Below are 26,332 nucleotides of genomic sequence, written 5' to 3'. Positions count from 1 at the left end.
ACGTTGCCTGTTTATGTCACTGGTTTTCTACGGACAGCAACATTGTCAACAACAAAGGAGGTGATTGGTGCTCAGCAGAGCGATCAATCGGCGCTCCTCTCCTCTCAGTGCGTCACTTTGTGAGACAATTAGTCAGGAAAGGAGGAAACAGAAATCAGCTTTTCACTGGGAATCCACACGGCGGTCCAAAACTGAGCACTGGAGGGAATTACACAACTGTTTATGTAATAAAGTGTCCTAATTTGGATTTACACCAGACACAGTGGCTATTGCGACCACAAACTTCAATTTGTTGCTCAGTTTACCCGCAATCATCTGCACCTTTATTAAAATATATAATCTAATGAGCTTTGACAGCTTTATTGTGTTGTAGCACAGAAGGCATTGCATATATTTATCAAGAGAAAAGCAACAGTCACTAGAAGCACCATAAACTACTGTAAAATACCATTTGAGTTTAGCTTTCAAACTCATTACCATCTGATTTTAAGGCATTAAAATATTCATTTCAAGGCTTCTGCAGTGCACTCATTTCTAAATATTGTAACTGAATAGTTGTAAATACATTATTTTATTGTATTTACTGTGAATCTTAGCTTTTTATTTTAACCAACTATCAGAGGTTTTAAAGGGATGAGTGTTGTGAATTTGCTATACACTGTGATCCAGGCGTTAGTTTATCTTGAAAAATAAATGTACTTTTTTTTTTTTACAAAAAGTTACTAAAGTAAATGTAACTAGGAACTAAGGTGGGTAGAGTTCCCAAAAATAGAACTCAAGTCAGAGTAGCACTACTTCAACTTATTTTTACTCAAGTAAAACTAAAAAGTAGCCATCCAGAAATGACTCAAGAGTAAAACAGAATTTGGTAAAAAGTACTGAGCAACTGATCAAATTAACAATCATCTAATATTTAAAAATTACATAATCAGACAATAAATAATAATAAAGTTAAGTGGAAATTTTGGTATTTTAAGGAAAACATTACAATAATTCCTAGTAACAAAAAATAAATAAATCTGGCAATATATATATATATTTTCCAAATCAGTTTCTTTCAATAAAAAAATTTATAAAACTTTAATAAAAACTGCAGGTGTGTGTCTGTGTCTGGTGAATTTTTGGTTTAAACATGTTTGATCTTCAATCAGTGGGTAGAAAATCCAGAAGTTTAACTCAAGTAAGAGCAGAAATACTTCATAAAAACATTACCAAAGTAAAAGTAAAAAGTATATCGTAGTAAAAGTACATCTTTAAAAAAAAAAAAGTTACTCAAATCAATATAATTGAGTAAATGTAACTAGTTCCAGCTACAACATAAATAAAATAGATTAGAGTTTGTGGTTATAGTGTGACAAGATGTGGACAAACCTAAATGAAAGCTTCACTAAAAGCGGTTTGAATCGTAAATCGGAGTATTTCTTTAAGCAGGATAAGAAGAAAAAAACGCGGAGGGAGAGAGGCGGAGCTGCAGCGCCGCTGTCACCAAACAAACCCTCCGCGTCTGTGCGCTCCTTAGAAATAGATGACCGGGCGGCGGAGTCAGACTGCGGGGAGATGAACCACGCTGCGGGTCTGAGAGCTGCAGACGAGCCGAGCACCGCCGTTCATCCCTCCTCCTCCTCCTCCTCGTCCTCCTCTTCCTCCTTTGCGGGTCTCCTTCTCTCTCTGCGGGACGGCACGCAGCGTCCGGGATCATGTTGTTTTCTCCGAGCGCCGCGTTATTATCGCCTCGTTGGGTCGCTGCTGAGTGAAAGAGAAAGTCCACACTGGATCTGAAGAACTTCTTTTTTTATTTTATATTTTCAAGATATTTGCATGGTTTTCCGTCTGGTTCAGTTCTCTCTGGATTATCTCTGCGAGGAGATATGCTGGTTTTATTTCTGATCAGTCTGGCCGTGTTGTCAGACGCAGGTAAGTCCAGTTCTTATCTCACAAACTAGTGCAATCAGCCACTCAAGTAACGAATACTGCTATGTAAAAAGCTTCTGGTGTTATAATAAATTAGTGCAAGCTGATTTTGAGGCAGGTTTTGAGGTTTTCCAGCTTGAGCTGCAGGTTCAGGACAATAAATCCAGCGGAACCTGACACTGTGGCCCTGCAGGGGGGTCATGGAGCGTCTGGAAGGCGTCTGAATGCAGCTCATCCCTCTCTATAGCTGCCAAACTTTATCTGTGTCAGAGTCCACGCAGGCTGCAGTCTGCGGCAGGCAGGTGCACAATGCCTCCATTATCCGGTTTTGCATAACATTTCCGATCGAGGTAAATCACTTGACTTGTGTACATAGACACAGTGAGTCAGAATGTAACTCTGCTCTGCCTTGCAGAAGTATTCATACCCCCATAAAGTCACATTACAACCACAAACCTCTATATATTTTCAATTGGATTTTCATTTTTTTGCATATGAAAATCTGCATTTGGTTCCCTTTACTTTGGCACCAGTTGTGGCACCCAACTGTAAATAAAAAAATGTTAAAAATTTGGCAAAAATGGGCACATTTTGAAGTGTTAAGTATATTATACTATTATTTTGTAGTAAGTTGGGCTGCTATGAACATGCAACAACTTTTAAACCATCCATTCATTGCTTGGCTAAATACAGCAAAGATTTAGAAGAAAATTGTTGTTCCAAATAAACTAAAAACATTTTATTAACAAAACAAAAAAAGTCCAAAATGTTACACAACTCATATTAGGGAAAATATGAAAATGTTTAAGTTATTGTTGTGAATTTAAAAGAGAAATAATTTGCAATAAGAGTATTTTTGCATTTTTAATTTAAGAAAAAGATTATAAAGTTGGTGAATTTTAGAAACTATGCCATTGACTGAGTCCATCATTTTTATGTATGTAATATTGACCAATTTGAAAAATACTGTGTGGCACCTTGAAAAAACAAAAACAATGGAAAAAACATGGTGGTGAAAGAATCATGCTATGGGGTGGCTTTCTTTTTCAGGAAGAAGAAAGCTGATGGGAAGAACTAAAAACAATTGCATAGATAAGAATGGTAGCTATGCCAACGCTAAACCTCAAACACATAACAATAGCATTAGATAACCATAAACTGCTAAACAATTTTTTTCCAAGAAGCCAACACTAAACTGCTACATTCTTCTAAACCTTTGCAGAAGCTAACGCTAATCACATAAAAAACGTTAACCTAAGTGGAAGCTAACGCTAAACCACTAAACATATAATAAAATAAGCAGAAGCTCATTTTAAACTGCTACACTCTTAAAAGCTTTGCAGAAGCTAATGCTAATCACATAAAAATTAGTGGAAGTTAATGCTGAACCGCTAAACATATAAAAGAAAACAGCAGAAGCTAACGCTAAACTGCTACACTCTAACTGTGCAGTAGCTAACACACTGATCACATAAAAAATTAGCAGAAGCTAACGCTGAACCACTAAACATATAAAAAATTAGCAGAAGTTAGCACTAAACTGCTAATGCACAGGACTTGTTTAGCAGAAGCAAATCGTAAACTGCTAAAACTAGCCAAAGCTAATGCTAACCGGGTCACAGTCTGTGTGCCACATCTTCATCTCCTTCTAGTTGACGACTGGTGTGAGACTCACAAACAGTTTCAGTTTCAGCATCTAGTTTTGCTTCCTATTGTTACTTTAAAGCTGCATGGATAGGATGACCAAAGTCGAAAATGTCCAAGTTCATCCAAATCACGGAAATGGTAGGTAACATGTTATGGAAATAATTGGTTTAATAGGGTCAAAAACTGCGGCCATCTTGAAGAATGTCATGCTCATATTGAAATGTATGAGCATGACATCATACATTTCATATTTCATAATGACAATATATTTCTTGTTGGGGAAATGTAAGGTAACTAACATGTTCGATGTTTACTGTAAATTTAGTGCTCATCATCTGATGTTACTTTAAGATAATTAAAATATGGCACACTTAAAGACCAATTTGCATCACAAAATCCTTTTTTTTAGTTTGTTAAAATCAACAGCCATTGGTATCATGTAAGCTAAATACGAATGATGCTAATGATAGTAGGTATGTTACACACATAGAGTAACCTAGGAATGATGAAGCATTTAGTGTTGACTTGTTGGTATGTTGGGCCCCAAATGAAAATCTGCTGAAGGTCCCAAAAAGGCTAGTGCCAGCCCTGCCAATAGCAAATGGGCCTTATTGTGGTTCTGTGTGTAATAACTCTGTAAGTTCAGCTGTTTGGGGTATAAAACCTCCTCTACTTTGATATGAAATCTTCATTTATTCCTCTACCCAGGTGTTTCGGTGGAGGCGTTTCGAGCCGGTGTGGCTCCCCGCTGTGAGAGCAGGGCCTGCAACCCCCGCATGGGAAACCTCGCCTTGGGTCGGCGGGTTCTGACTCAGTCCGTCTGCGGAAACAACGGAACAGAGCTGTACTGCTCCTACGCCGACCCCAACGCCAACCCGGCCTGCAGCGCCCCCAAGTGCTCCAAATGCAACGCCGCACTGCCCTTCCTGTCCCACTTGGCCGGCGCCATGTCCGACTCGTCCTTCCGCCACCCCAACACCTGGTGGCAGTCTGCGGAAGGCGTGGAGTCCGAGACGGTCCAGCTGGACCTGGAGACGGAGTTCTACTTTACGCACCTCATCCTCGTGTTTCGCTCACCCCGGCCTGCCGCCATGACCCTGGAGCGCTCGCAGGACTTTGGCCGAACGTGGAGGATGTTGCAGTACTACGCCAGTAACTGCAGCGCCACCTTTGGGCTGGAGGAGGGAAAAGCAGGCAGGGGCCGGGACGGAGCCGCCTGCACCTCAAAGTACTCTGGAGCTTATCCCTGCACCCGAGGGGAGGTGAGGTGAAACTCTGTCAAGACTTTTCAGAGAAAATAGCTTATCCGTGCATTTACATGTTTCCAAAAGCTTTTGATAACTTTTACCTAGGCCTGACACAGTATCAAATTTTACAGGGCGATAAATCATCTCAGAATTTATCGCGATAAACGACAATATTGCTGTTTTGAGACCACTTTTAAGTGAAATAGTGGTACACAATCTAAAAAATTAACAAACTTTAAAGTCTAACATTTAACAGTATAACCAGAAAACATTTTAAATATCCAAAATAAACAAAACAAGCAAAGCAACAACTAAAATGTAAATGAACAAAAAACAGCTATTTAGGACTAATCCACCAAACTGAAGCCGTTTCGTCCGGTCTTTAGTAGAAAGAGAAAGCAACACCAGAAAAACAAACATGCAAATGGAAATGATCAAGCTTGTTTTAATTGATCTTGTGATTTATTGCTAATTGCAACAGGTTAAGACCTAAGTTTGTCCACATTTGCTGGCGAAACACAAAGAAGAATAGGTTGCTGCACCCTGAGCTTTTTAGTAGTAACATTTAATGTGAAAGTTTGGAAACTAAAAGTAACATCCGCCTCAAAAATAGTTTAAAACATAAATTAAAAACATGTTCTTGTTTCAGAGCTCAATATGGAAGTCATCAAATGCTTCAATAGACCAAACCTGGTCCAGATTCCCAACCACACTGGAAAAAGTTTTTTTTAATAGGGCTGAAACGATTAATCGTGATTAATATTGACTTAATCATCATGAAGAGCCAGATTTTTTAATCCCGTTGCATCAAAACCCCTTAAATATGTGAAGACAGTTTTTCCCTCTGGACGCAGTGTGAGTGACCAGGATTTAAATCCGGTGCTAAAATCCAACTTTTCCTTCGCTCCAAACACACGCAGCTCGCTCAGGAGGCAGGTGGAGCGGGGGGCGGAACCACACCTGCAGAGAAAATGCTGGAGGTGTGTCAGCATTTTCCAACAACCTCTGGGAAAAAAAAAAAAAAGCTCCACTGATGAGATAATTTACATGTCGCGTGTGGACGGTAATCTGTGCTGCAGAATGAGCGATTTTCCTGTGTTGGCTCAGTCACCGGAAAAGTAAGGCTACAGGTGAGCAGCGTAGGAAGCAGAGCGAGAGCAGAGCCAGGTGATTGAGTGCTTAATCGGCACGCTTTGACTGCGGCGCTGCAGAGCTTCCTGAGATCCACTGATGTTTAATTGGAAGCGTGTGAGTCGGGAGCCGCTCTGCAGCTGCTCTGGGAGCCTGGCGGTCATTTCTGCAAACCGTTTCTGACAGCTGCTGGAGCGCTGTGTGTAAACAACATTGTTTTCCTCCCTTGGTTTGTGGCTTTCTTGTGTTAGTGAGAGCCAGTTGTGCAGGGAGCCTGACCTTTGACCTGTGACGCATCAGCTGATGAGCCAGATCTTAGAAGAGGTCAGGCAGCGCTCCGACGGACCAGCTGTTTTCTCCTGCCGCTCAGCTGGCCGCTCTTTCTCCACCTCTGTAATTAGGCTTCACCCCTGAACCGGAGGCTCCAGAGCAAAACCAAGACAGCTGCACAGATTCTTTACACCACGGAGGCCATTTACCTCGTTCATACACGGCAAAAACACAAAGTTTACCAAGTTAGCACACTGGAAACAAGACAAAACTAACTTACAAGTAACTTTTCAGCAAGATAAAGGAGCTTGTTTTAAGTAAATGATTCCTTAATATTGATAATGTACTAGAAGGCCTGTCACAATAAATTATGATGTATGATAAATTGTTCCAGAAGTTATTGCAATAAATGATAACATTTTTGTTTTGGGACCATTTTTAAGTGCTGTAATGTAAACATAAACTTTAAATTCTAATGAACATTTAACATCAAAATAAATAAACAAAACAACAAATAGATTGAATTATTTAGTCTCTGTAAATACAAAATGACTATAAGAGACACAAATCACCAGACTGACGACTTTTACAATTCAGTTTTTGGTAGAAAGGGAAAAAAACCATAAATCATGCCAATCGAAATGATTACCTTTGCTTTAATTGATCATGTGATTATTTGATTTATTGATTATTGTGACAGGCTTACATGCTGGTACTATGGGAAAAACACATTTTATATACAAGTGAACTACATTTTCTTTAATCAATTTTAAGGAATTATTTACTTAAAATAAACTTGTAAAAGTTACTTGCAAGCTACTTTAGTCTAATCTCGAGTGAACTAAGATATTTGGACTAGAATCTAAACCAAAAATACTGGAGATTTTGTGTTTTTACAGTGTAGCTGCTCACAGATTCAGGACATTGCTTCCAGGAATATTTGTCTGATTTGCTGAACATCTCCAAACCAAACCTCAGAGCAGATCTCACTGCCGTCTTGTAAATCTTCTTCTTCTTCTTCTTCTTCTTCTGCAACTTTGAAGGGTTGACCCAAGGTGCTTCAACTCATTCAGTACCTCTCCAGTCTTCAGTCTCACCTTTACAAAGATAGTTGTTGGTTTTACTGAATTTAGTTTTGCAACACATATTGAAGAAATACTAGCTTGTTTATCCAATATCACTTTGGCAAATCAAATCAGAAGAGCGAATCCACAGAATCCTTGATAATACAGTAGAAAATATTGTTGTTATAAAATCTAACTGGTACCAGAACTAAACAGCTCCAGAGCTGTTCTGAAAAGCAATACCAGATTCTCAATAAACGGGTTTCTATCAGAAACAGAAGAGGACAAGTATACTTTCAAGAGGTTGGACATGGTTTTGTTTAATACTGCAGCCCATTTATTTTTAAAGGGGACCTATTATGAAAAGTTCACACTTTGCACATTTTTTCTACTTCCATTTGGTTTTCTACTGCTTATAAAAACAAACAAGTGCTTAAAAAAACACCCAACTGTTTTATGGCAACACATTAATGTTTTTTGGTGTCTGGAAAATGAGCTATTTCAAAAACTTTCCTAATGTAACGTCACAAATCAGCAGCCTCGGGGTTTTCCTTAGTGTATTATAAGCCTGGCGGGCCACCAGGCTTTACTTGTGCCCCCACTAGGTTTAGCATTACTTATTTAAAAAAAATTAATGTTTGCATTTTTTAAGACTTCATAATTGGTGTTCAGATATTAATCTTCCAATAGCACATAATTATCAAAAACACTCAAAAACACGCGAGCTGCTGTTTTTGAGTGGTTGGTCCTAGCGCCCAACCAATGGGCTTAGCAAGTTTTCTGGGGAAAACCTTGAGCCTGGCAACCCCAACCCATTACCCAGCAACCCAAGCAGAGCTCCAGTCCGTTTGGTTAGCTAGTTTTACCGCTGTACAATGGCTGATGGAAAAGACAAGTGTTTTGTTAACTTACTATCCAGAAATCACTTGCTGCATTCTTGTTGGTTGTGCAGGAGGCTCCACTTTTGCTTTTCATTTGTATAATTGTGCATTTGTTTGTAGGAATTTTTAGGCATGAATGTAAACATTGAGTTAGGCGTGTGGCCAGCAGCAGCTTATTTCGATTTACACTGGCAAGAGGTCCTAAAGCAGAACTGATCAGACTAAAATCTCATCATCTCATGGATGATTTTGTGCAAAACATTTTTAGCATAGCTCATAAACATTTCCTAACATGTTCAAGGAAGCATAGTCAGACACCTTTAAGGCTAAATGTGTAATCAGCACAATAATAAGCCATGGCGTTATGCTGGTTTTGCAAAACAAAAGCTTTATCAGTAATAATTAGCTTCCACCTGCATCAACATGACTGAAAACTGACATTTTTGACCGCATAAGGAGTCAAAACGAGGCTCTGTGTGTTGTTTTTAGCAGCCATCAAAGCTCTCAGGGTTGCATGTGAGCTGCTGGGATCAGATAAGTGAGACTGGAGGTTTGGAGCCGGGTGTCGGAGAAAGGGAGGGTGAAGGTGTGGAGGGATGGGGAGTTGTAGCTCGGAGCGATCGCAGGCAGCAGGCATTCTCGGTTTTCTGCTTCTCTCCTTTCTCTGGCGAACATAAAAGCGTGTCATCTCATGTGCTGAAAGCTTTCCGTGTTCACCTGTGAAGTGGTGAAAAGGTGATGGCGAAGAGACGGAGGGAAAGTATTCACGCGTTCATGAGGTCAGCTGTAAAATGCAAGTGTTTGTTACGCAGTCTGACCTCCTGAGGGAAGAGAGACCAAAACTCCACCGAGTGGAGAAGTAACTTGTTAGATTTACTTGAGTAACTTTTCTGAAATAGAAAATACTTTTGGGAGTATTTTTACTACGTTCTACTTTTTACTTTTACTTGAGTAACTTTATTATAAAGTATTTCTACTCTTATTTGAATAGATTTCTGGATTCTCTACCCATTGAACAAAGAAGAAATTTATTTTTTACCAAAGATTCAGACACACTTTGCAGTTTTTATTAAAGTTTAATAAGTTTTTTTATTTAAAGAAACTGATTTGGAGATTTTTTCTTTTTGTTATGTTTGGTTATTTACAGACATTACTGTTATTTTCGTCTGTAAAATACCAAAATTCTTTGTATTTTGGTCCACCTGATGGTCTAATTTTTAAATATTAAATGATTGATAATTTGATCAGTTACTCCAGTATTTGAGTAAACTTTTCGCCACCTGAGTGAAGTTGGGTCAAAAGATCAACCAGCCCCCCTACTTTGATGAAATCAAAATGACCTTCAAATTCACACGCCAATTTTGTCTGACTTGGAGAAGGTCGGGGGGCTGTTTGACCTTTCATGACCTCTGGAAACATTTCTTAACATCCTTAAAATATTACAAACATCTGACACCAATTTTGTCTGATTTAAAGAAGACGGTGGGGCCCTCTTCATTTAGGTCTTTTCACCAAATACTTTTTCTACTCTTAAGTAATTGGACTGCTAAATATGTTGAAGTACTTCTACTCTTACTTTCGCACCATTTTTAGGTACTCTGCCTCCTTCTGACGCGCGCGCACACACACACACACACACAGACACACACACACACACACACACACACACACACACACGCACACACACACACACACACACACACACACACACGCACACACACACACACACACACACACACGCACACACACTGGCGTGGCTATCTTTGTGGGGACTTTCCATTGACCTCCATTCATTTCTGCAGCCTAACAACTCAATTCACACCTTAGTCCTAAACTTAACCCCTGACCCAAAAGCAGCATTTCCCCTTCGGTCCCCACGACGTAGTATGTGTCAGAAAAATGTTTCCCACAAGGAATCACAAACAAACACACACACACACACGCACACACACACACACACGTTTCCCTTTTCTGTGCTCCAAACACACACTCTGGCCTCTGTGCCCTTTCAGATAAACACATACAGTCGCTCTCCATCTGTCTGCTGGGAAGGAAGTGCCGTTTCTTTGAAGGATGTCGGTCCCATTGGCTAGACGCCGCCGCCGCCCCTCCCTCCCAGAGTTTCCCTCTCTCCGTCTTTCTGCTTCCATCAATGCCCATTGTGCCTGTTTACCAGATTACAGTGCACAGTGCTTTGATGGAATTAGGCCTGTTAAAGCTGGGCTTACTTTACTTCGCACACTGAAACAGGAAGAAAGATATTCAGTGTCCCGCAGTGAACTCACAACCTCAGGCCTGAAATCTGTTGCATTTTTTAATGGCAGGTGAGGAAGGCTTTTCATCTCCAAAAGGTGCTTTGAACACAGTCGATCCGTTCGGTCTTTTCAACCTCCAACAATGACGGTAATAGTTGATTTCCTCAGTCACTAATGAATGTGAATGTTTTGAAACATGAAAAAGGATCAAATACAAACTGAATTCATGAAAAGCTTAGTTTAAAAATGAGCATAAATGAACTTGATCTTGCTTTTCGCCCTGATTTAATTTTTTCCCAGGCTTCAAAAGCCATGCTTTCTGCTTGGAGGACAATCCTCAGCCCTATTTACAGTAAACGAGATTCTTTCTCCGTTCACACAGCTCAACAACTCCCAACAACACAATTAGTCAGCAGAATGTCTAACTTCCTTTTTAAATCGGCTTTACAAGCAGCTGCAGTTGTCAAACTTTGATAAAACTTTAAATGTTTTATCAGTTTGTGAAATAAAGCCCCTAAATATCCCTACAGTTTCTTGTTGAAATCTTTAGATTTCATCAAATCAGATTAAAGAAAAAAATTAGTTTTAGAGGCTTTCAGGTTTTTAGTATGTTAAATATGTAGAGTAAACCTTCTTGTACTGAAGGACTGACAGTGAAAGAAGTTACTTTACATTTAATTTTTTGGATTTATACAAAAAATACTTTTAAGAATTTTGTTGATTTGTACAGAATACAATGAAACTGACTCTCCTCTTAAGCAGTCAAACATAACATAACATAAATCTAAAAAATATTTATCAAATAACAAAAGGGAGCAGTTTAAATTGACTTTTAATGGCCAGATATCATGGGGTTGTAAGAAAATCAACTGAAAATAAGCCTGAAGTTTAAGTAGGACAGATAGCGTCAGCCAGAAAAAATATTTTGTCACCTGTGTAACTTTAGTGCAGTTTAAGCCTCATGAGGTTATTTGATTATTTGGAGAAAAACACCTTCAAATTCCTAGGTTGGGTGCCTGTTTGTTAGGTCGTCGTCTTAGACATTTCATGTGGCCTCCTATTCCTGAAATTAGCTAACGAACACTATATAAATCCTGATATGAGCTCATTTAAGCTGGATATTTTGCTATGATTTCTACATGCTGTCATCATTCAGCTTTCATTTGGGTCGTTCTTCTATAGGTTGACTTTGAACCAAGAAAACATGACACTGCACTGTCCCAGCCTGGCTGATGGTGGGCCACCATGTGACTCAAAAAGATTACATTATAAACCTGAAACTCATACTGAGCCTTTTCATAGTGGGACACTCAGAAAAACACAGGCGTCATCAGCGTATTTGCAGACTTTTACGTTGTATCTCTAAATTTAAATGAATAGAGAAAGAAATAAAAAGCTCAAAGTGGGCCGTAGTGGGACTGTGATCTGTCGGTGCGTGTTTGAGTGCATGCCAGCAGCGGTGTACGGGTGTGCTCATGTTGCCGTGGCGTTGCTGGGCTGTCGTTGGCCTTTTGTCCAGTCCTGAGTTATGTGGATCTGCATCTTCATCCCCGGCTTTGTGCTGCCGGGGTCTTCGTGCTCTCCTGTGGACCTGGCGCCCCCTCGTCCTATTTGTCGTGTTCTCTTAATCGTGGATCACAAAGCCGTGCCCCTGTGACCTCATCCAATAACGAGGAAGTTAATAGCGCTCCTCCCTTCAGCCAATCAGGGTGGAGCACCAAGATGTTTCCTACACCTTACCCAAAATATAAACGATATCAACTTGTTTTATTCTCCAGCCAGCATTTGGAAGTGACACCAACTATTTCCCCCACAACAACAGCAGTGGTGTTAGTTGCCAGCGGCAGCAATAGCCATGGCGATGGTAGGCCATAAAGGGATCGTCAATTCAAAGGATTTTCAGGGAACAGACAGAGACAGAACGGGAATGCACTTGTGCAAGGATGCCCGGCAACATCAAGGTCACCTGAGGTTACATCCAATGATGCTGGGGTGTAAATCATGATCCTAAACCAGCTCCCAATAAAGGAGCAGATGAGCTGGTGTGTTTTACTCTGAATAAACAGACATAACCCTTCAAAGAAGAGAATGAAGTAGATGTTACAGATCTCCAAAAGACAAAAGTATTTCAGATCTAAAAGTCTTGAAAATGTACAAAACCTGATCTACTGGTTTCTGAAGCTACATTTGGTAAAACAAAAAATAAAACACAGGAAAACTTCTACCAACTTATACTATCCAAAGACTCAAAAATGTATCCACTCTAATTGGCTTGAAGTTACTTTTAGTGCCAAAAACATGATGTTGGTAATAAGCTAATTGTTGACAGAGTTTAAATTTGAGTGGAATGGAAGAACATTGCGACTGTACTGTCACTGTAGTTCAGTTCAACTTTTACAAGTAACAACCAGACTGTACAAAAATTACACTTTTAGCTTCCATTCACTTTGTTTATGTTTTATGCAACCACTGAAAGGCCTCCCAAAATTGACCCTATGCCACTTAATCATTGGAGGCGCCAGGATGGACGTTGGAAGTGAGGATCCGGAGCGATGAACTGAGCGACTGAAGTTGTTTTCTAAAGTTGCTTTTGCCCGTTTATTCATGGCTTCTGCTTGTTTGAGTCGAGCTAATTTTGAGCGTAACACACCTGGTTGGAGCTCATAGGCGGCGGTGTTTGCGGAAGCTTGAAACAGCTTTCTAGTCAGTTTCTAATCACTGTCCAGCATTATGGTGAATTATAGCAAACAGGATTCTCCATAGATTTTTAATAAATCAGAAAAGTTGAGATTTTTCCTGAGTAACTTGGCAGTTCAGAAGTCTGATGGGTTCAGGATTTAATCAATTGCTAAACTCAAACATCTCCCTACTATGTTTTATGTGTAAAAATATGAGACGTGCAGGTGCTTTCATTCACTGTTATTTTGTTTTCAGAACGGTTTTCTAATTCTGATAAGTTGTTTGAGAAAATGTGCTGTATTTTGGTAATGCTGGTCAGAACAGGAGTAAAAATTGCAACGTTTACTTGAATCTTGCCCTTGTAAATTGCAGGCAGTAATTTTTGGGAGTTCAACAGTTTATGCACTTGAGGAATTAAACAATTGCACAATTGGACGGTGTGTGAAACTCAAACACCCTCCAACCAATTTCTTCTATTGAATGGTTTAAAAACAAACATCAGTTGCTCCATATATTTACTTTATATTCTAAATGGAGTGAGTGACAAGTGTTACTACACCATTAAGTGTGAGGTATTTGCTATGAAAATCAGTTTTGTTTGGACAGTTTGGCTATTTTCAGATGCTAATGGGCCGTACGAATGCCCAGGTATTTCAAACATAGAAGCAAAAGTTACATCAGACATGTCAAGTTTCTTCAGGTTTTCTTTTTTAACAGGGTAGCATTCCACATCATTAACTCAAAACGTCTCTCTCTGACTGCTAGGTGATTTATCGAACCCTCCCAAAGTGGCAGTCGCTGGATCCGTTCGGGTTGGAGGGCCAGCAGCAGCTGAGGGTGACCAACATCCGGATCCGGCTGCTGAAGCACCAGCCGTGCCCCTGCCAGGTCAAAGGTCTCGCCTCTACAAGAAAACCTCTTCCTGTTCAGCACTTTGCCATCTACGACCTGATAGTGAAAGGAAGCTGCTTCTGCAACGGCCACGCTGAGCAGTGCGTCCCTGCGCCCAAATACCAGCCCACCAGAGACCGGACCAACCACGTGGTAAGAGCAGAAACGCCTGGGAAGTTTGATCCAAACTGCAGGTTCTTGATCATTTGGCTAAAAAAGTTTATAGATATAAACAAGTAACAAATTTTCTTGTTTTGAAACACGAATGTCTGACAGAGAAAAAACAGAATAAATCAGTAAAGAGGAACTGTATGCAAAGCATGGCTTTGACCTATAATTTACTATGTTTACGGCTTCTGATGGACATTTTTTAGGCACTAATAACTACGTCCAAAAGCCTTTTAGGTAAAACCGTATGTCCAGTAATAACCGGACATACTTGGCTGAATAATCAAATTTTGTGAGCTCATTCTTTTCCTGAATTCTTCTCTGAAAAATATTTAGTGAAACTTTTTATTTCTACTAGTAATTACCTCTCTAATGCTAGTAAACTTGTTTTGTTTAGACAAAATGACACATTTTTCCAGTCTTTGATCGTTATCTGGCAGTAATCACACCCTGTGGACGATTTTCTTGTTTCGGTGAAATCAAGATGTTAGGACCAGACATCTTAAGAACAGTTTAGTTTCTTTGTGTCGACTGTTTTGTTTATAACATTTGAGGAGGGGTCACCTTTCCGTCTTGGTCAGATAAACATCTGTTTATAGCAGAGTCAGGAGACGGACGTTTGTGTTTGTTGATGAAAGTGTGAATCGGCAATGTTTTGGCTTGAGTGTGTCATGGTGGAGAGCTTATCGATAAATCTCCACAAACACAAATTTAAGACACACAACCAGTTTGTTTTTCTGAAACGAGAAAAACTGTGGTGGTATTTCTCAAGATAAACAATATCACTGCGTCGACTGTTAGGCTTAAATTTCTCTTCAGATCGCTAACAAAATAAACGTTTGTGATACAAATCGCGTGTTTTTACTTTTATAGAATGCAATATGCTTTTATGTTATTTCAGCTGAATGCGAAAGTCATCAGTTAATAGCACTGAGACGGCAGAGGTAATCTGCTTTTATATTGCTGGATTTCAGGGCTGCATTTGTCACAGTTGATAGTGTTTAATACAATGAAAAAGTGGGAGGAAATATAATCTGTGGCCACTTTAACTCTGATATATACTTCAGATTTTACTATCAAAAACCTCACCTGAAGTCAGAATATCCAACTTCAAAATCCAATAAAATAACTTATAGCAGTGTGTAATAGTTGCAGAAGTAACTTAATAATTAGCTATTTTAGTTTATATCTTATTAAATTAGCTGCAGTGATAGTACTGCACAAGATATGTTAGCAAATATGCTGCTTTAATATTTAAAAACATAAATATGGAGATAAATTTCGCCATATTTATAGAGAAAAGTGTGTTTTGTCGTTTTTAGATGCTAGAGTCACAATCAGACTCTGTTTATGACTTTGACTTGTTAAATTAGCATCTGTAGATATTGTTAGCATTTAGCTTAGACTGCTAAAGAGCATGTATTGCCTCTTCATGCTAACTTAGCTTAGCTGCTAGAGTCACAATCAGACTGAGTTTTTCACTTGTTAAATTAGAGCAGTGTTTCCCAACCCTGATCCTCAAGGCACACTGTCCTACAGGGTTTAGAGGTTTCCTTGCTTTAATGTACCTGATTCAGCTGATTGCAGTTCAACAAACGCCTGTTAATCAGTGATCGACTGAAATCAGCTGGGCTGAAGGAAAGAAATACCTAAAACATGCAGGGCAGTGTGCCTTGAGGACCAGGGTTGGGAAACACTGAATTAGATAATAATTTCCATAAGATAGTTCTGACCTGAAAAGCAAGTAAACACATCAGCTTCAGTTAATTAGCATCTGGAGATATTGTTAGCATTTAGCACAGACTGCTAAAGAGCATCTACTGCTTCTCAGAGTATATACAATAAGTTTGAATTATAAGAACAGATAACTTCTTAGGTTTCCCCAAAATATTGAAGGATGTCTCTTTGCTATTTTGGTTAAGCTAGCTGACATGCTAGTACACTAACCGCTAACAACAATTAAACCTAATTAACCAAAATGTTTGACTGGCACTTTGATGAAAACTAAATTTTAACTTTTTCTAATGTTTTAAATTTAAATACAATAAACACATTGTTCATAGTTCCTTGTATCATTAATTAGTCAATCTGTTATTTACTCAAAGACACCACAGCCCAACATACCAGACGCAGCAACTAAAACGTTTTCATCTCTAAATCGGAAATAGAGCAAAACATTTTTGGGATATTTTATATGATAAATACAAAGGACGATTCATGTGTTTCCTTTGAGACTAAAGCTGCTGATATCTGATTTATTGGGCACAACCCTTTAAATCTGAAAATCTGACTATTGCCATGCCAAGAAATTCCAAGTAGCTCTTTGGTTTTCACAAGGATTTCCTTCCTTTGAGGGCAGAAAATCTGGCCTCTAAACCACAAGACTCAAAAACCCTGCTCTGCTTGTCAAAATAACTCCAGTCATAGAAATACTCACTATTTGCCTTTTCACAGAAATGTGTCTTACCCGATTTAATATTTTTAATTTTAAATAGTCTTTTCCTTGCCTTACTACGTTTGCAACGTGCGCCATCCAGGTCCAGTCGGTAAACAAGGACAGGTTATATAAATACCTTTTCCTGCCTATCAGCAGTTTGCTTTGTGCCTCCATGTTAGCAGACAGCTGCTGGTTCTGGCAAAACCCAAACAAGCAGAGCAGCACCAGACATGAGATGTGAGTAGAGATTAAAGCTAACCCCAGGAAGGACAAAATAGGGTCGCGTGTTTATTCATTTTTAATTTTTTCAATATAAATTTGAAGTCTTTGAACTTGGCCTTTTCATGTTGACTTTACTCACATCTGTGCCTGTTTTTGTCCATCTAAAGTATTCTTAGGAATGCAGTGTTTTGTCTTCCCCAAGTGTGAGCTGCTGTGCAGTAATCAGCAGAGAAAGTTTCCCCGGCAGTCATTACTGCTCAGACACGAAGACGAAAAGGGCTCGTTTGTTTGTTGTCCCTCCACAGGGGTTTTGTGGTTCAGGGTGATTACACTGTCTGATGGCTGGCCACAAAGCCAACACACACTCTGTGACATCCACGGTCTGCTACTGTTGCATTACCAGCAATTAGTCCACTAATTGAGAGTAGCTGCTTCTGAATCCATGCGCCTTTCTTTTCATGTCAGTTTCTGAACGTTCCAACGTTGTAATATTCACACTTTTTTAGTTGAAGCTTTTCGTGTGAAATCTGACTCATTTGATCGTAATCTGTGGGTTTGTCCGTGTTTCTTTTGTAAAAACTTAACTTCAAACGTACTGCTTCGCCTTCTTTGCCACACCCACCAAACTCAACATTTACACTCACACGTGAAAATGGCTGCAAACAGATGCGAAATTATACAACAGTACATCTTTGAAAAGCAGAAGTGAAACCTCCCGCACAACCAACAAGAATGCAGCAAGTGATTTCAGGATGTTAAGTCAACAACAAAACACTTGCCTTTTCCAGCAGCCATTGTACAGCACATACAGTGGTGAAACCAGCTGACAAAGCATGCTGGAGCTCAGCTTGGGTTGCTAGGTAACGGCGGATCTCCTCTGGTGTTGCTAGGTGACGGGTTGGGCCTGCTGGTTTGTGACGTTATATTCCAGAGGTTTTTGAAATGACTTGTTTTCCAGACACCAAAAAAACATTATTTCATGTTTTAAGAACCTAGGCTGTTTATAGAAGCAGTAGAAGCCCAAAAGAAAGCATAAAAACAAGGAAAAAATAATAATTTTGCAGAATAGACCCCCTTTAGATGTTGAACTTAAAGGGAGAAAATGAGGAAAAGTTCCATGTTTGCAAAGTACTGTTGACTTTACACAACTGGGCGTGTGCAGCTTTCAGTGTGTACATGAGTTAACTATCCCTTATCACAGGATGGGAAATGTGAAATGGGCTTAAATACCAGCTGTCTGCCCTTTTCTCCTTCACGTCTTCCTCTTCTTTCTGGCCTCCCTCTCCACCAGTTCATCACTTCTCCATTTTTGTGAAACGTGTCATCAGGTCTCCGGCCTCTTGCTCGTCTGGCCCTCTCATTTGTGCGACCGCTCCCCCCTGTCAGTGTGAGTGAAATGTGTGTAAAAGCGAGCGTGTGGTGCTGGTTCATGCATAGGGCGTGTTGTTTACGACCCGCTCCTATAGCGTGTGTTTAAGGCTGCTCTCAGATCAGCGTATCGCGCATCAGTCGCCGTGGGAAACAGACGCAACACTCGATCTGCGTTCTGCAGCTTTGGCAGGCTTGTGTGCGCGTTGATTAGTGCCTACCTAATCATTGTATAATTGTGTGTCCTACATTACAGTTGCACAGTGTAACGCAAACAAATAAAGAGCTTCCTCAGACGCTTCGACCCCTCTCCCCCCATCATTATCCAGCATGCATGGCATTCCAGCTCAAAGGAATGACAAGGAGATTGTTATTGTGCTCTCTGCACTGCATACTTTTACTCTTCTCATACACACACACACACACTTATAAACGCACACACAGGCCTTTCAGAGCAGCGGCCTGTTTTTATTTCCAGCATTGAAGCAAAAATAATCACCAGTCTGTCGCTAATTTTAGGAGAGAAATGTTAATGGAGAGAAAATGTGATGATTGTGATGAAGGAAAAAATGGCAGGATTTGGAAAATAAGGATAGCTCATCCATTTACAGTATGACACGACGGCCTTTGAAGTTAGAAAAAAAAGAGTACTTTTTCAATTTCTGAGTTTTTCTTTGGCAAAAATGTATTTTCCATCTGCAATGTCCCTATATGAGATCAAGTGATGATGCATTGAAGTTGTGTTTTTTCTTTCCCATTCCTCCTGGAAACATAACCTTTGCTGTGCAAACGAACATGTGGTTTGATGTTATTTTGATTTACAAACTGACCAATATCGTCTTGAGGATAAGCAGCAGAGCCTCCGTTTCTGCGCCTGATTTAAACTGAATTGTTTTAAGAAGTGCTTTAAATTGTTTTCACATTTGAGAAACTGATCATCTTCTGCCCCAAAAATCCAAAACTAATTCTGTCTTATGTATCTCAATCACCACTACATGTCTATTTAAATATACTGTATTTTTCTATGTTAGTAGCTTTAAAATTGCTTTCTTCTCATCTTTACATTGTAGGACTTTTTCAGTTGTGATAAAATTTGTAAGAAGGAAACTTACATGGAAATTCAGTTTTCTGTGTCATTATTTAGCATTCAACTTTTTATTGCAGGTTCATGGGAAGTGTGTGTGCAGACACAACACTGCAGGAGATCACTGCGAGCGCTGCGCTCCTCTTTACAACGACCGACCCTGGCAGCCCGCCGACGGACTGACAGGCGCGCCGCACGAATGTCGCAGTAAGCTGGACAAACGTGTAATTCACTAAAAACCACTGTGATGTTTGATTGTTATTGGTCTGCAAAATGTCAAAGAATTAAATTTTAAACCAGAATAATTGACTGTTGATTGATTGGCATTTAAAATGTGTCCAGCTGTTTGTATATCTGAAATCCAATCACTGAATGCACCGTAATTTAGCACTACTGATAGCAACGCTCTTGAAGAAACTAAAAGATATTTTCAGTGTCAGTAGAGAGTCTGAAGAAGCAACTTTCACTGCAAAAACAAAATCTTAGCAAGTACTTTTGGTCTGGTTTCTAGTGCAAATACCATAGTTCACTTGAAATAAGACAAAACTAACTTAAATGTAATGTTTGATGAAAAAGTACTAGTTCCACTGGCAGATTGTTTCACTTACAAGACACTTTTCATCAATATTAAAGAATAATTGACTTAAAACAACATCCTATATCTTGCTGACAAGTTACTTTTGGGTTACTTTATCTTTTTTCAGGTGAAATAAAATATTTGCACGAGAAACTAGACCAAAATTAATTGATAAAATTGTGGGGGGTTTCTACAGCATGTTGAGACATGCCTGCAACGAGAGAGAGCAGCACTTTCAGCAGGCAATAAGAAGGCTGAATGTCTTAAAGTAAAGTTGCTCCAACTTAAAATATTAAAATCTGCTTTATTCTGGCTATTCAAATCGTCTTTTACAACACATTACAAAAATCTAAAATCTCTTAGCGGAAGCAGGAAGTTGTTACATAACAAAGCTAAATATAAATATTGTTGAATTCTTTTATTTCCCCTCCAGAGTGCAAGTGCAACGGACACGCTCAGAGCTGCCGTTTCGATTGGACGGCGTGGAGCGACTCCGGCCAGCGAAGCGGCGGCGTCTGCGACTGTCTGCACAACACAGAGGGGCGTCAGTGTGAGAAATGCAAAGCTGGCTTCTTCAGAGACCCACAGCAGCCTCATGCAGCTCCAGACTCATGCAAACGTAAGAGTCACTAACAAAACGCTGGCATAACACTTCATAAACACGGCAAATTTTTATCTAGGATGAATTTGTTCCAGTTGTTTTGAAAAAGTTTGACTTTTGTCTCTGTAGACCATAAGATAGTTTCCATTCCTTAGACCAGGGGTTGTTTTCGTTTTGGGCCAAATCAAGATCATGAATGCTCTTAAAGGGCCGGTTGTTGCAGAATATATTGATAAAACCTGATCACAAACTGTTAAAATATCAATAAATTCTTAAAATTAAATAATATTAATGAACATCTTTTCAGTCCCTCCAGGATTTTGTGATACTTTTTGTGATTTTTTTTTTGCAATAAAAATCAAAGTTTTTGTGGTACTAATTTGGAAATATTTGCACTTATTTATGACGATAAAAGGGACATTTTATGTAGATCATTGACTGGATTCTGATATCAAATAAGGCTGAGGCAGATGTTTAGTACAAGTAAGAAAGATTTTGACAATTTTGGAGAAAAATCTTCAATAAAGTCCCAATCATGTATTAGGGTAAAAAAGTGCAGGGATTTGTTGATTTTGTGTGAATTTCCATGATAATTCTCAACAAACTGGAAGGACTGATTGATGTAATTTGACCATTTCTCATTCTCTGCAAATAAATATTAAATGTTTGCTTGTAATGTCAGAGACATGTTGTTAGTAGTTCACAGAATAAAAGAATAATGTTCATTTTACCCAAACATAAACCTATAAAATTAAGTAAAATAAGAGAAACTGACACATTTTAGTTGTCTCTTAATGTTTTCCAGAGCCGTAAAATATTTTGACTCTGGTCTTTAAAAAGCAAAATTTCCACATAAGCTTACATTTTGGTCCGTCTGATGATGTAACTTTTAAATATTAAGTTAATATTGTTTAGATCAAGTAAATATTTTTTTACTCAAGTATTTCTACTAAAAATATGTCAAGGCAGTTCTGCTCTTAATTGAGTATAATTTTTGCGTGCTCTGCCTCTGCCTGTAAATATATTAGAGCAAATAGTTTTGCCAAAATGCCACAACATGAACCGGTGATTAATTACACCCTGTCTGACAAAATGTTGCTGGTGTGAATCAAAACATTAACCTCCGTTGGCACAGCGCTCATTCTGAGAAGGAACGCTGAAGGAAGGCTGCCATCGCAAGCCGGGACCTGTCGGACTGCGCTCAGTCCCGGCCGGTACCTGACTCTGAATGAGCGAGTGAGACGGCCCACGCTTTATCCACTGTTAACATCGTAGTTAATCATCAGATGGCGGCATTCCTCCTTCTTGACTCAAGCTTCAACAAAAGGCTCCCGCTTGTCCACGTCGGCTTGTTTTGCCATTTTTCAGACGTGACTCAGAGCTCAGTTAGCTCGGGGATAATCATTGTCAGGGGCTGTAAAAAAAAATGAGGGTCGTTTCTCCTGCAGGGATGCAGGGGGTGGTGCTGCCCTCCGCTGATGAGGACGACTTAAGTAAACATGAGATAGTCATCCATAAACAGCGCGGTGGCTACATTCACCCTCTGATTATCTGTCAGATTTGACCGACTGAGCTCATTCCTGCTGTATGTGTTTATGTTCGTCAACGTACATCTCACTGAATTCAGAACAATCCAACAGCAGCAGACCGTTAAACAAAGAAGACGATGTTATCGAGCGGAGGAGAGATGCCGGAAAAGTCTCAGTGTGCACGTTGTAGAGATGATATCTCTGTGCTGCAGACGCACAGCGGCTCTACAGCAGAACCCAGACTCAGTTTCAGATGTAGATCCACATTTAAAGAATAGAAACAATAAAGATGGATGGATGGATGGATGGATGGATGGATGGATGGATGGATGGATGGATGGATGGATGGATGGATGGATGGATGGAATGTTGGATGGATGGATGGATGAAATGTTGGATGGATGGATGGATGGATGGATGGATGGATGGATGGATGGATGGATGGATGGATGGATGGATGGAATGTTGGATGGATGATGGATGAAATGTTGGATGGATGATGGATGGATGGATGTATGGATGGATAAAATGTTGGATGGATGATGGATGGATGGATGGATAATCTGACAGATTTTGGGATTAGATTTGGATTAGCCAGTAAATCTGCCCCACTTCGACAGATAATTTGATATTTTCTATCGTTGCTTTTTGCTTTTCTTCCACTTTCTGACCCGCCATCTTGCTCCCATTAAGATACATCCAGAAACTAATGTTGCCAAAACTTAATTTTACTCCATCTTTAATTTGGCACATCAGAAAAATGAATCTCATGGACAAGACTGAGTCCAAAATATCTGGAAAAGTTGACGACGGCCTTGTGCCTCTAACCAAAGGAGAAAATGGACGTTGAACTTCACAAAACAGTTCAGGTTTCAAATCCTCCTCACAAATCGAATGTCTCTCTCCCGTCTGCCACATAACACTGATCTGTCGGCCAGTGGCAGTGATGACTAATGGACTGCACATGAACTTAAAGGTGTTTCCCATCATGTGTCTTCCTGGTATCTCTGATAAAGGTCACAGAAGCAGATTCTCCACCTTCTTTACAGCAGCTGTAACCATGTCAGAACTGAATCTTACTGATTATATTGGCTACATCATCTCACCTGTGTGCCTGATTGATCGGGGGAAAAAGCAGCGTGTGCATGCCTCAAAACACCCCTAAGATGAAGGTATATAGATTGTACAATCCGACTGACAAAAAGAGGAATTTCCCTCTATTCTGAGGAACATTTTTATCATACCAACCTCTGAGAGGCCCTGGAAAGAAACGCACACCCAAACAGATTAACTGAAGGTAGGGTTACAGCTGGAGATTACCGTCTGTGTCTAGTCATGTCACGCTCATTAAGTGTCCATTGTCTATCTACACACACACACACATCCACTCAATCTCCATGTTTTCGTTAATTCACAGTCCCATCAGGAAGCGCACGTGTTGAGGCTTTGCCTCCAACCAAGGCATGATCTGTTAAACATTACCAGGCTGTGCACAACAACACAACACAGACGTCACCTTGTGTGCCTGTTGGGTATACAGAGGTGATATCTTTATGATTTTATGGATACTGTAGTCAGCCCGGTTTTAAGATAAGTTTATCTTATCTTCGCAGTGGTGGATGGTTGATCTGAACGACTGTCCGGTTTGATTTTAAGACAAATGTGACATCGTTCAAAAGAAGGCACTGATGCTGTGGTTCATTAGCTACAACCAATTAGATGGCATCAACTGAGCGTGGCGTTGTTGCTGGAGTTTCAGAAATTTCTGTAAACCTCACAGGTTTGGTAAAAAAAAAGAAATCATCCATATGTGTTGCTGATGTCAGAGGTCAAATGGATGGGAATACCTTGAACCTTGAAGCAGATGGGGAGTGAAAGACCTCAACAGGTCAGTTAAAAACAGACTGTAACCTACAGATGAACCAGTAACCCCTCAATCCAGCTCTACCTCCATCGTTCTGCTTCTTGTAACCAACAGCCTAAGATCCTTGAATTTCTTAACTTGAAATATAAAGTCATCCACAACTCGGAAAACCATTAGAGTGGCTGACTCTCATCTAGGTTGCTTCACAATTAGTGTACGCAGAAACATGGCTTGAAGACCAAAAAGGTAATATAGTCAATTTCAGACGTTGACATTCCCAAAATATATAACCTTCTCTCCATAACACCACAGAAACATGGGGCATCTCTGGAGGAACGAAGACCAAACTAAGCTCCTCTGCTTTTAGAGCATTTGGACATATTTTGGTCTGGTTACACAGATCACCAAAAAATTACTGCAGCGCCCCAATACTTTGGTAAAGTTTTCTCAAGATCTGCGAAACATATGTGGACTGGACAATTAAATCTCTATGATCCATCAAAAACCAGATTACTGCTAATTTCAAGGTTTGACAGATATCAACTAGGCTCTACCATTGCAAGTTTCTCCCAGAGAACTTGCTAAACTCGGTGGTTGTGGCGCTCGGCAGTCATTCATCCAGCGGCCCGTCGTGTTTTTGAGTTAAAAAATGTTTAAGTTGTCAAGAAATTTGAAAATATCACTTGGTAATTATGTGCGATTGAAAGATTGGAAGAATAACACCTGAACATTAACTATAAAGTTTTAAAAATGCAAACATTTTAAAGAAACTTAAATAAATAAAGCAGTGCTAAGCCTGGTGGGGACACAAGTGAAGCCTGGTGGCCCGCCAGGCTTATAATACATTAGGGGAAACCCTGTATTGTGACCAATAGGAAAATTTAGCTGCAGTAGCCACATTTCAACCCAAAGAGGGAAGCACTAACACTTTTTTTTTAACCAAGCATTGCAGAATTGAGCAGGTTTAAATGAAAAAGTCCCAACTTGCACTGTAAAATAAAGTTAGTACCCCCAAGGACCAATTTATACAGCTTATCTGGAGTTTAGTTACTCTTTAAAAGTAACACGGTTACAACAACCAAACACAAATTTCCCCCAATTTTAGTGCAACAAAAGCCTTCTAGGTTTACAGCAGAAGACCCGTTCCTACCGAGGCAACGACAATCAACTTTTACGGAGAGAAACTGCCTCAGAAACCCGTCTTCATGTCCCTTTCTCCAGGCTACAGATAAGAACAGGTTTATGCAGCAGGCCTGGCATCCTCTCTGCTCCCAAAAAATCCCAGCACACAGAAGCTTTTCTCAAACTGCCAGTAAAAACCTGAGTGGACGTCACAATGTTGACGTAAAAATATTGCTTTTGGAGTTTGTTTAAAGAACACCATATCACCGCACAATTAGGCGACACGAGGGAAAGAGAGGGAGAGTTGTAATGTTTGTGTAGAGTTTTTGCCCTTGGACAAATGTTGGCTGGTATTTAGGTTTTGGACAGACACTCAGAAAGCTTTTTTCAGTTCGAAGAAAGCAGTTTGTGTTTGTGATGGTTATCATGTCATAAAAAATGAACTACAAACACTTGTTGGATAAGAAAACGATAGAGAGCTTTGTCTCCTACCACACCAGGCAAACAATAGTGCAACTGTTGAATGATAAAACGTCTAACTGCTGGTCGTAAATTATTATAATGCGGTTAAAAGACCTTCAGACTTTGTATTTAGCGCCAAGTTGTTGCAAATAAACATATTTTTGTACCATTATAACCATTTTTGCTCTAGATTTAGATTCTGTCATAGTCTTTTCATCAAAATTTATCAAACTTTTCTAATTTTTCAGCATGCAGCTGCCACCCAATGGGCTCCATGCCTTTTCACGTCACCGACGGCTCTCTGTGCGACCCTTCCAACGGAAACTGCATTTGTAAACCTGGCGTCGGCGGAGCGCAGTGTGACAGGTGCATGGTGGGATACTGGGGCTTTCATGAGTATGGCTGTCGCCCATGTGACTGTGCAGGAGACTGCGACCCGTTTACTGGGGACTGCATGTATGGGTAAGTAAAAAAAGACGAAAATCAGCATATTCATGTGTTAGAATGGTCTAGTCAAAGCCCAGATCTACAATCCAATCAGTGATAAAGCTTTAAATTGATGTTCAGACAATCCAATATGACTGAGCAGACGAATTGCTCAATTTAAATGCTGTGAATGGAAAAACACAATTTAAACAAATTCTACAAAATGTTCCAATAAAAAACCCAGTTAAATATCCAACCAGAATTATAACAGAAGCATGTTGATGGCTACACTGTAAAATGTCCGTATAATTTACTGTGAAATACTGGCAGCAGGGATAACAGCTGTATTCTTTACAGTAACCTTCATGTAATTTAATTTTATTACAGCTTTACTGTAACTATGGCAATTTTACTGTGATTTTATTAGTCTTATTGTAATCCTATTACAATTTTACTATGGTTGTAGTGAAATATTCAGATTTTGTTACAGTCTTAC

At 39.7% G+C, this 26,332-nt stretch overlaps 1 protein-coding gene and 1 long non-coding RNA gene across 2 annotated transcripts in view; one reads left to right on the top strand and one right to left on the bottom strand.

Annotated features, from left to right (window-relative positions):
* The first annotated feature begins 1,491 nt into the window (after nucleotides 1–1,491).
* Nucleotides 1,492–26,332, top strand: part of ntn4 (netrin 4) — a 28,956-nt gene continuing 4,115 nt past the window's right edge. The window contains exons 1-6 of the mRNA XM_014970120.2: nucleotides 1,492–1,914; nucleotides 4,267–4,820; nucleotides 13,851–14,129; nucleotides 19,336–19,462; nucleotides 20,266–20,451; nucleotides 25,659–25,872. Of these exons, the coding sequence (XP_014825606.2) occupies nucleotides 1,869–1,914; nucleotides 4,267–4,820; nucleotides 13,851–14,129; nucleotides 19,336–19,462; nucleotides 20,266–20,451; nucleotides 25,659–25,872 (1,406 nt within the window). The 5' untranslated portion in view covers nucleotides 1,492–1,868. The remainder of the gene's footprint in view (nucleotides 1,915–4,266; nucleotides 4,821–13,850; nucleotides 14,130–19,335; nucleotides 19,463–20,265; nucleotides 20,452–25,658; nucleotides 25,873–26,332) is intronic.
* Nucleotides 6,857–26,332, bottom strand: part of LOC148152511 (uncharacterized) — a 40,319-nt gene continuing 20,843 nt past the window's right edge. The window contains exon 3 of the long non-coding RNA XR_015762226.1: nucleotides 6,857–7,303. This is a non-coding gene — a long non-coding RNA (uncharacterized LOC148152511). The remainder of the gene's footprint in view (nucleotides 7,304–26,332) is intronic.

Source organism: Poecilia mexicana, unplaced genomic scaffold, assembly GCF_051168715.1.
Source record: "Poecilia mexicana isolate PSO_F unplaced genomic scaffold, ASM5116871v1 scaffold_23, whole genome shotgun sequence".
Classification (NCBI taxonomy): domain Eukaryota; kingdom Metazoa; phylum Chordata; class Actinopteri; order Cyprinodontiformes; family Poeciliidae; genus Poecilia; species Poecilia mexicana.
This window is presented reverse-complemented; position numbering and strand designations above follow the sequence as displayed.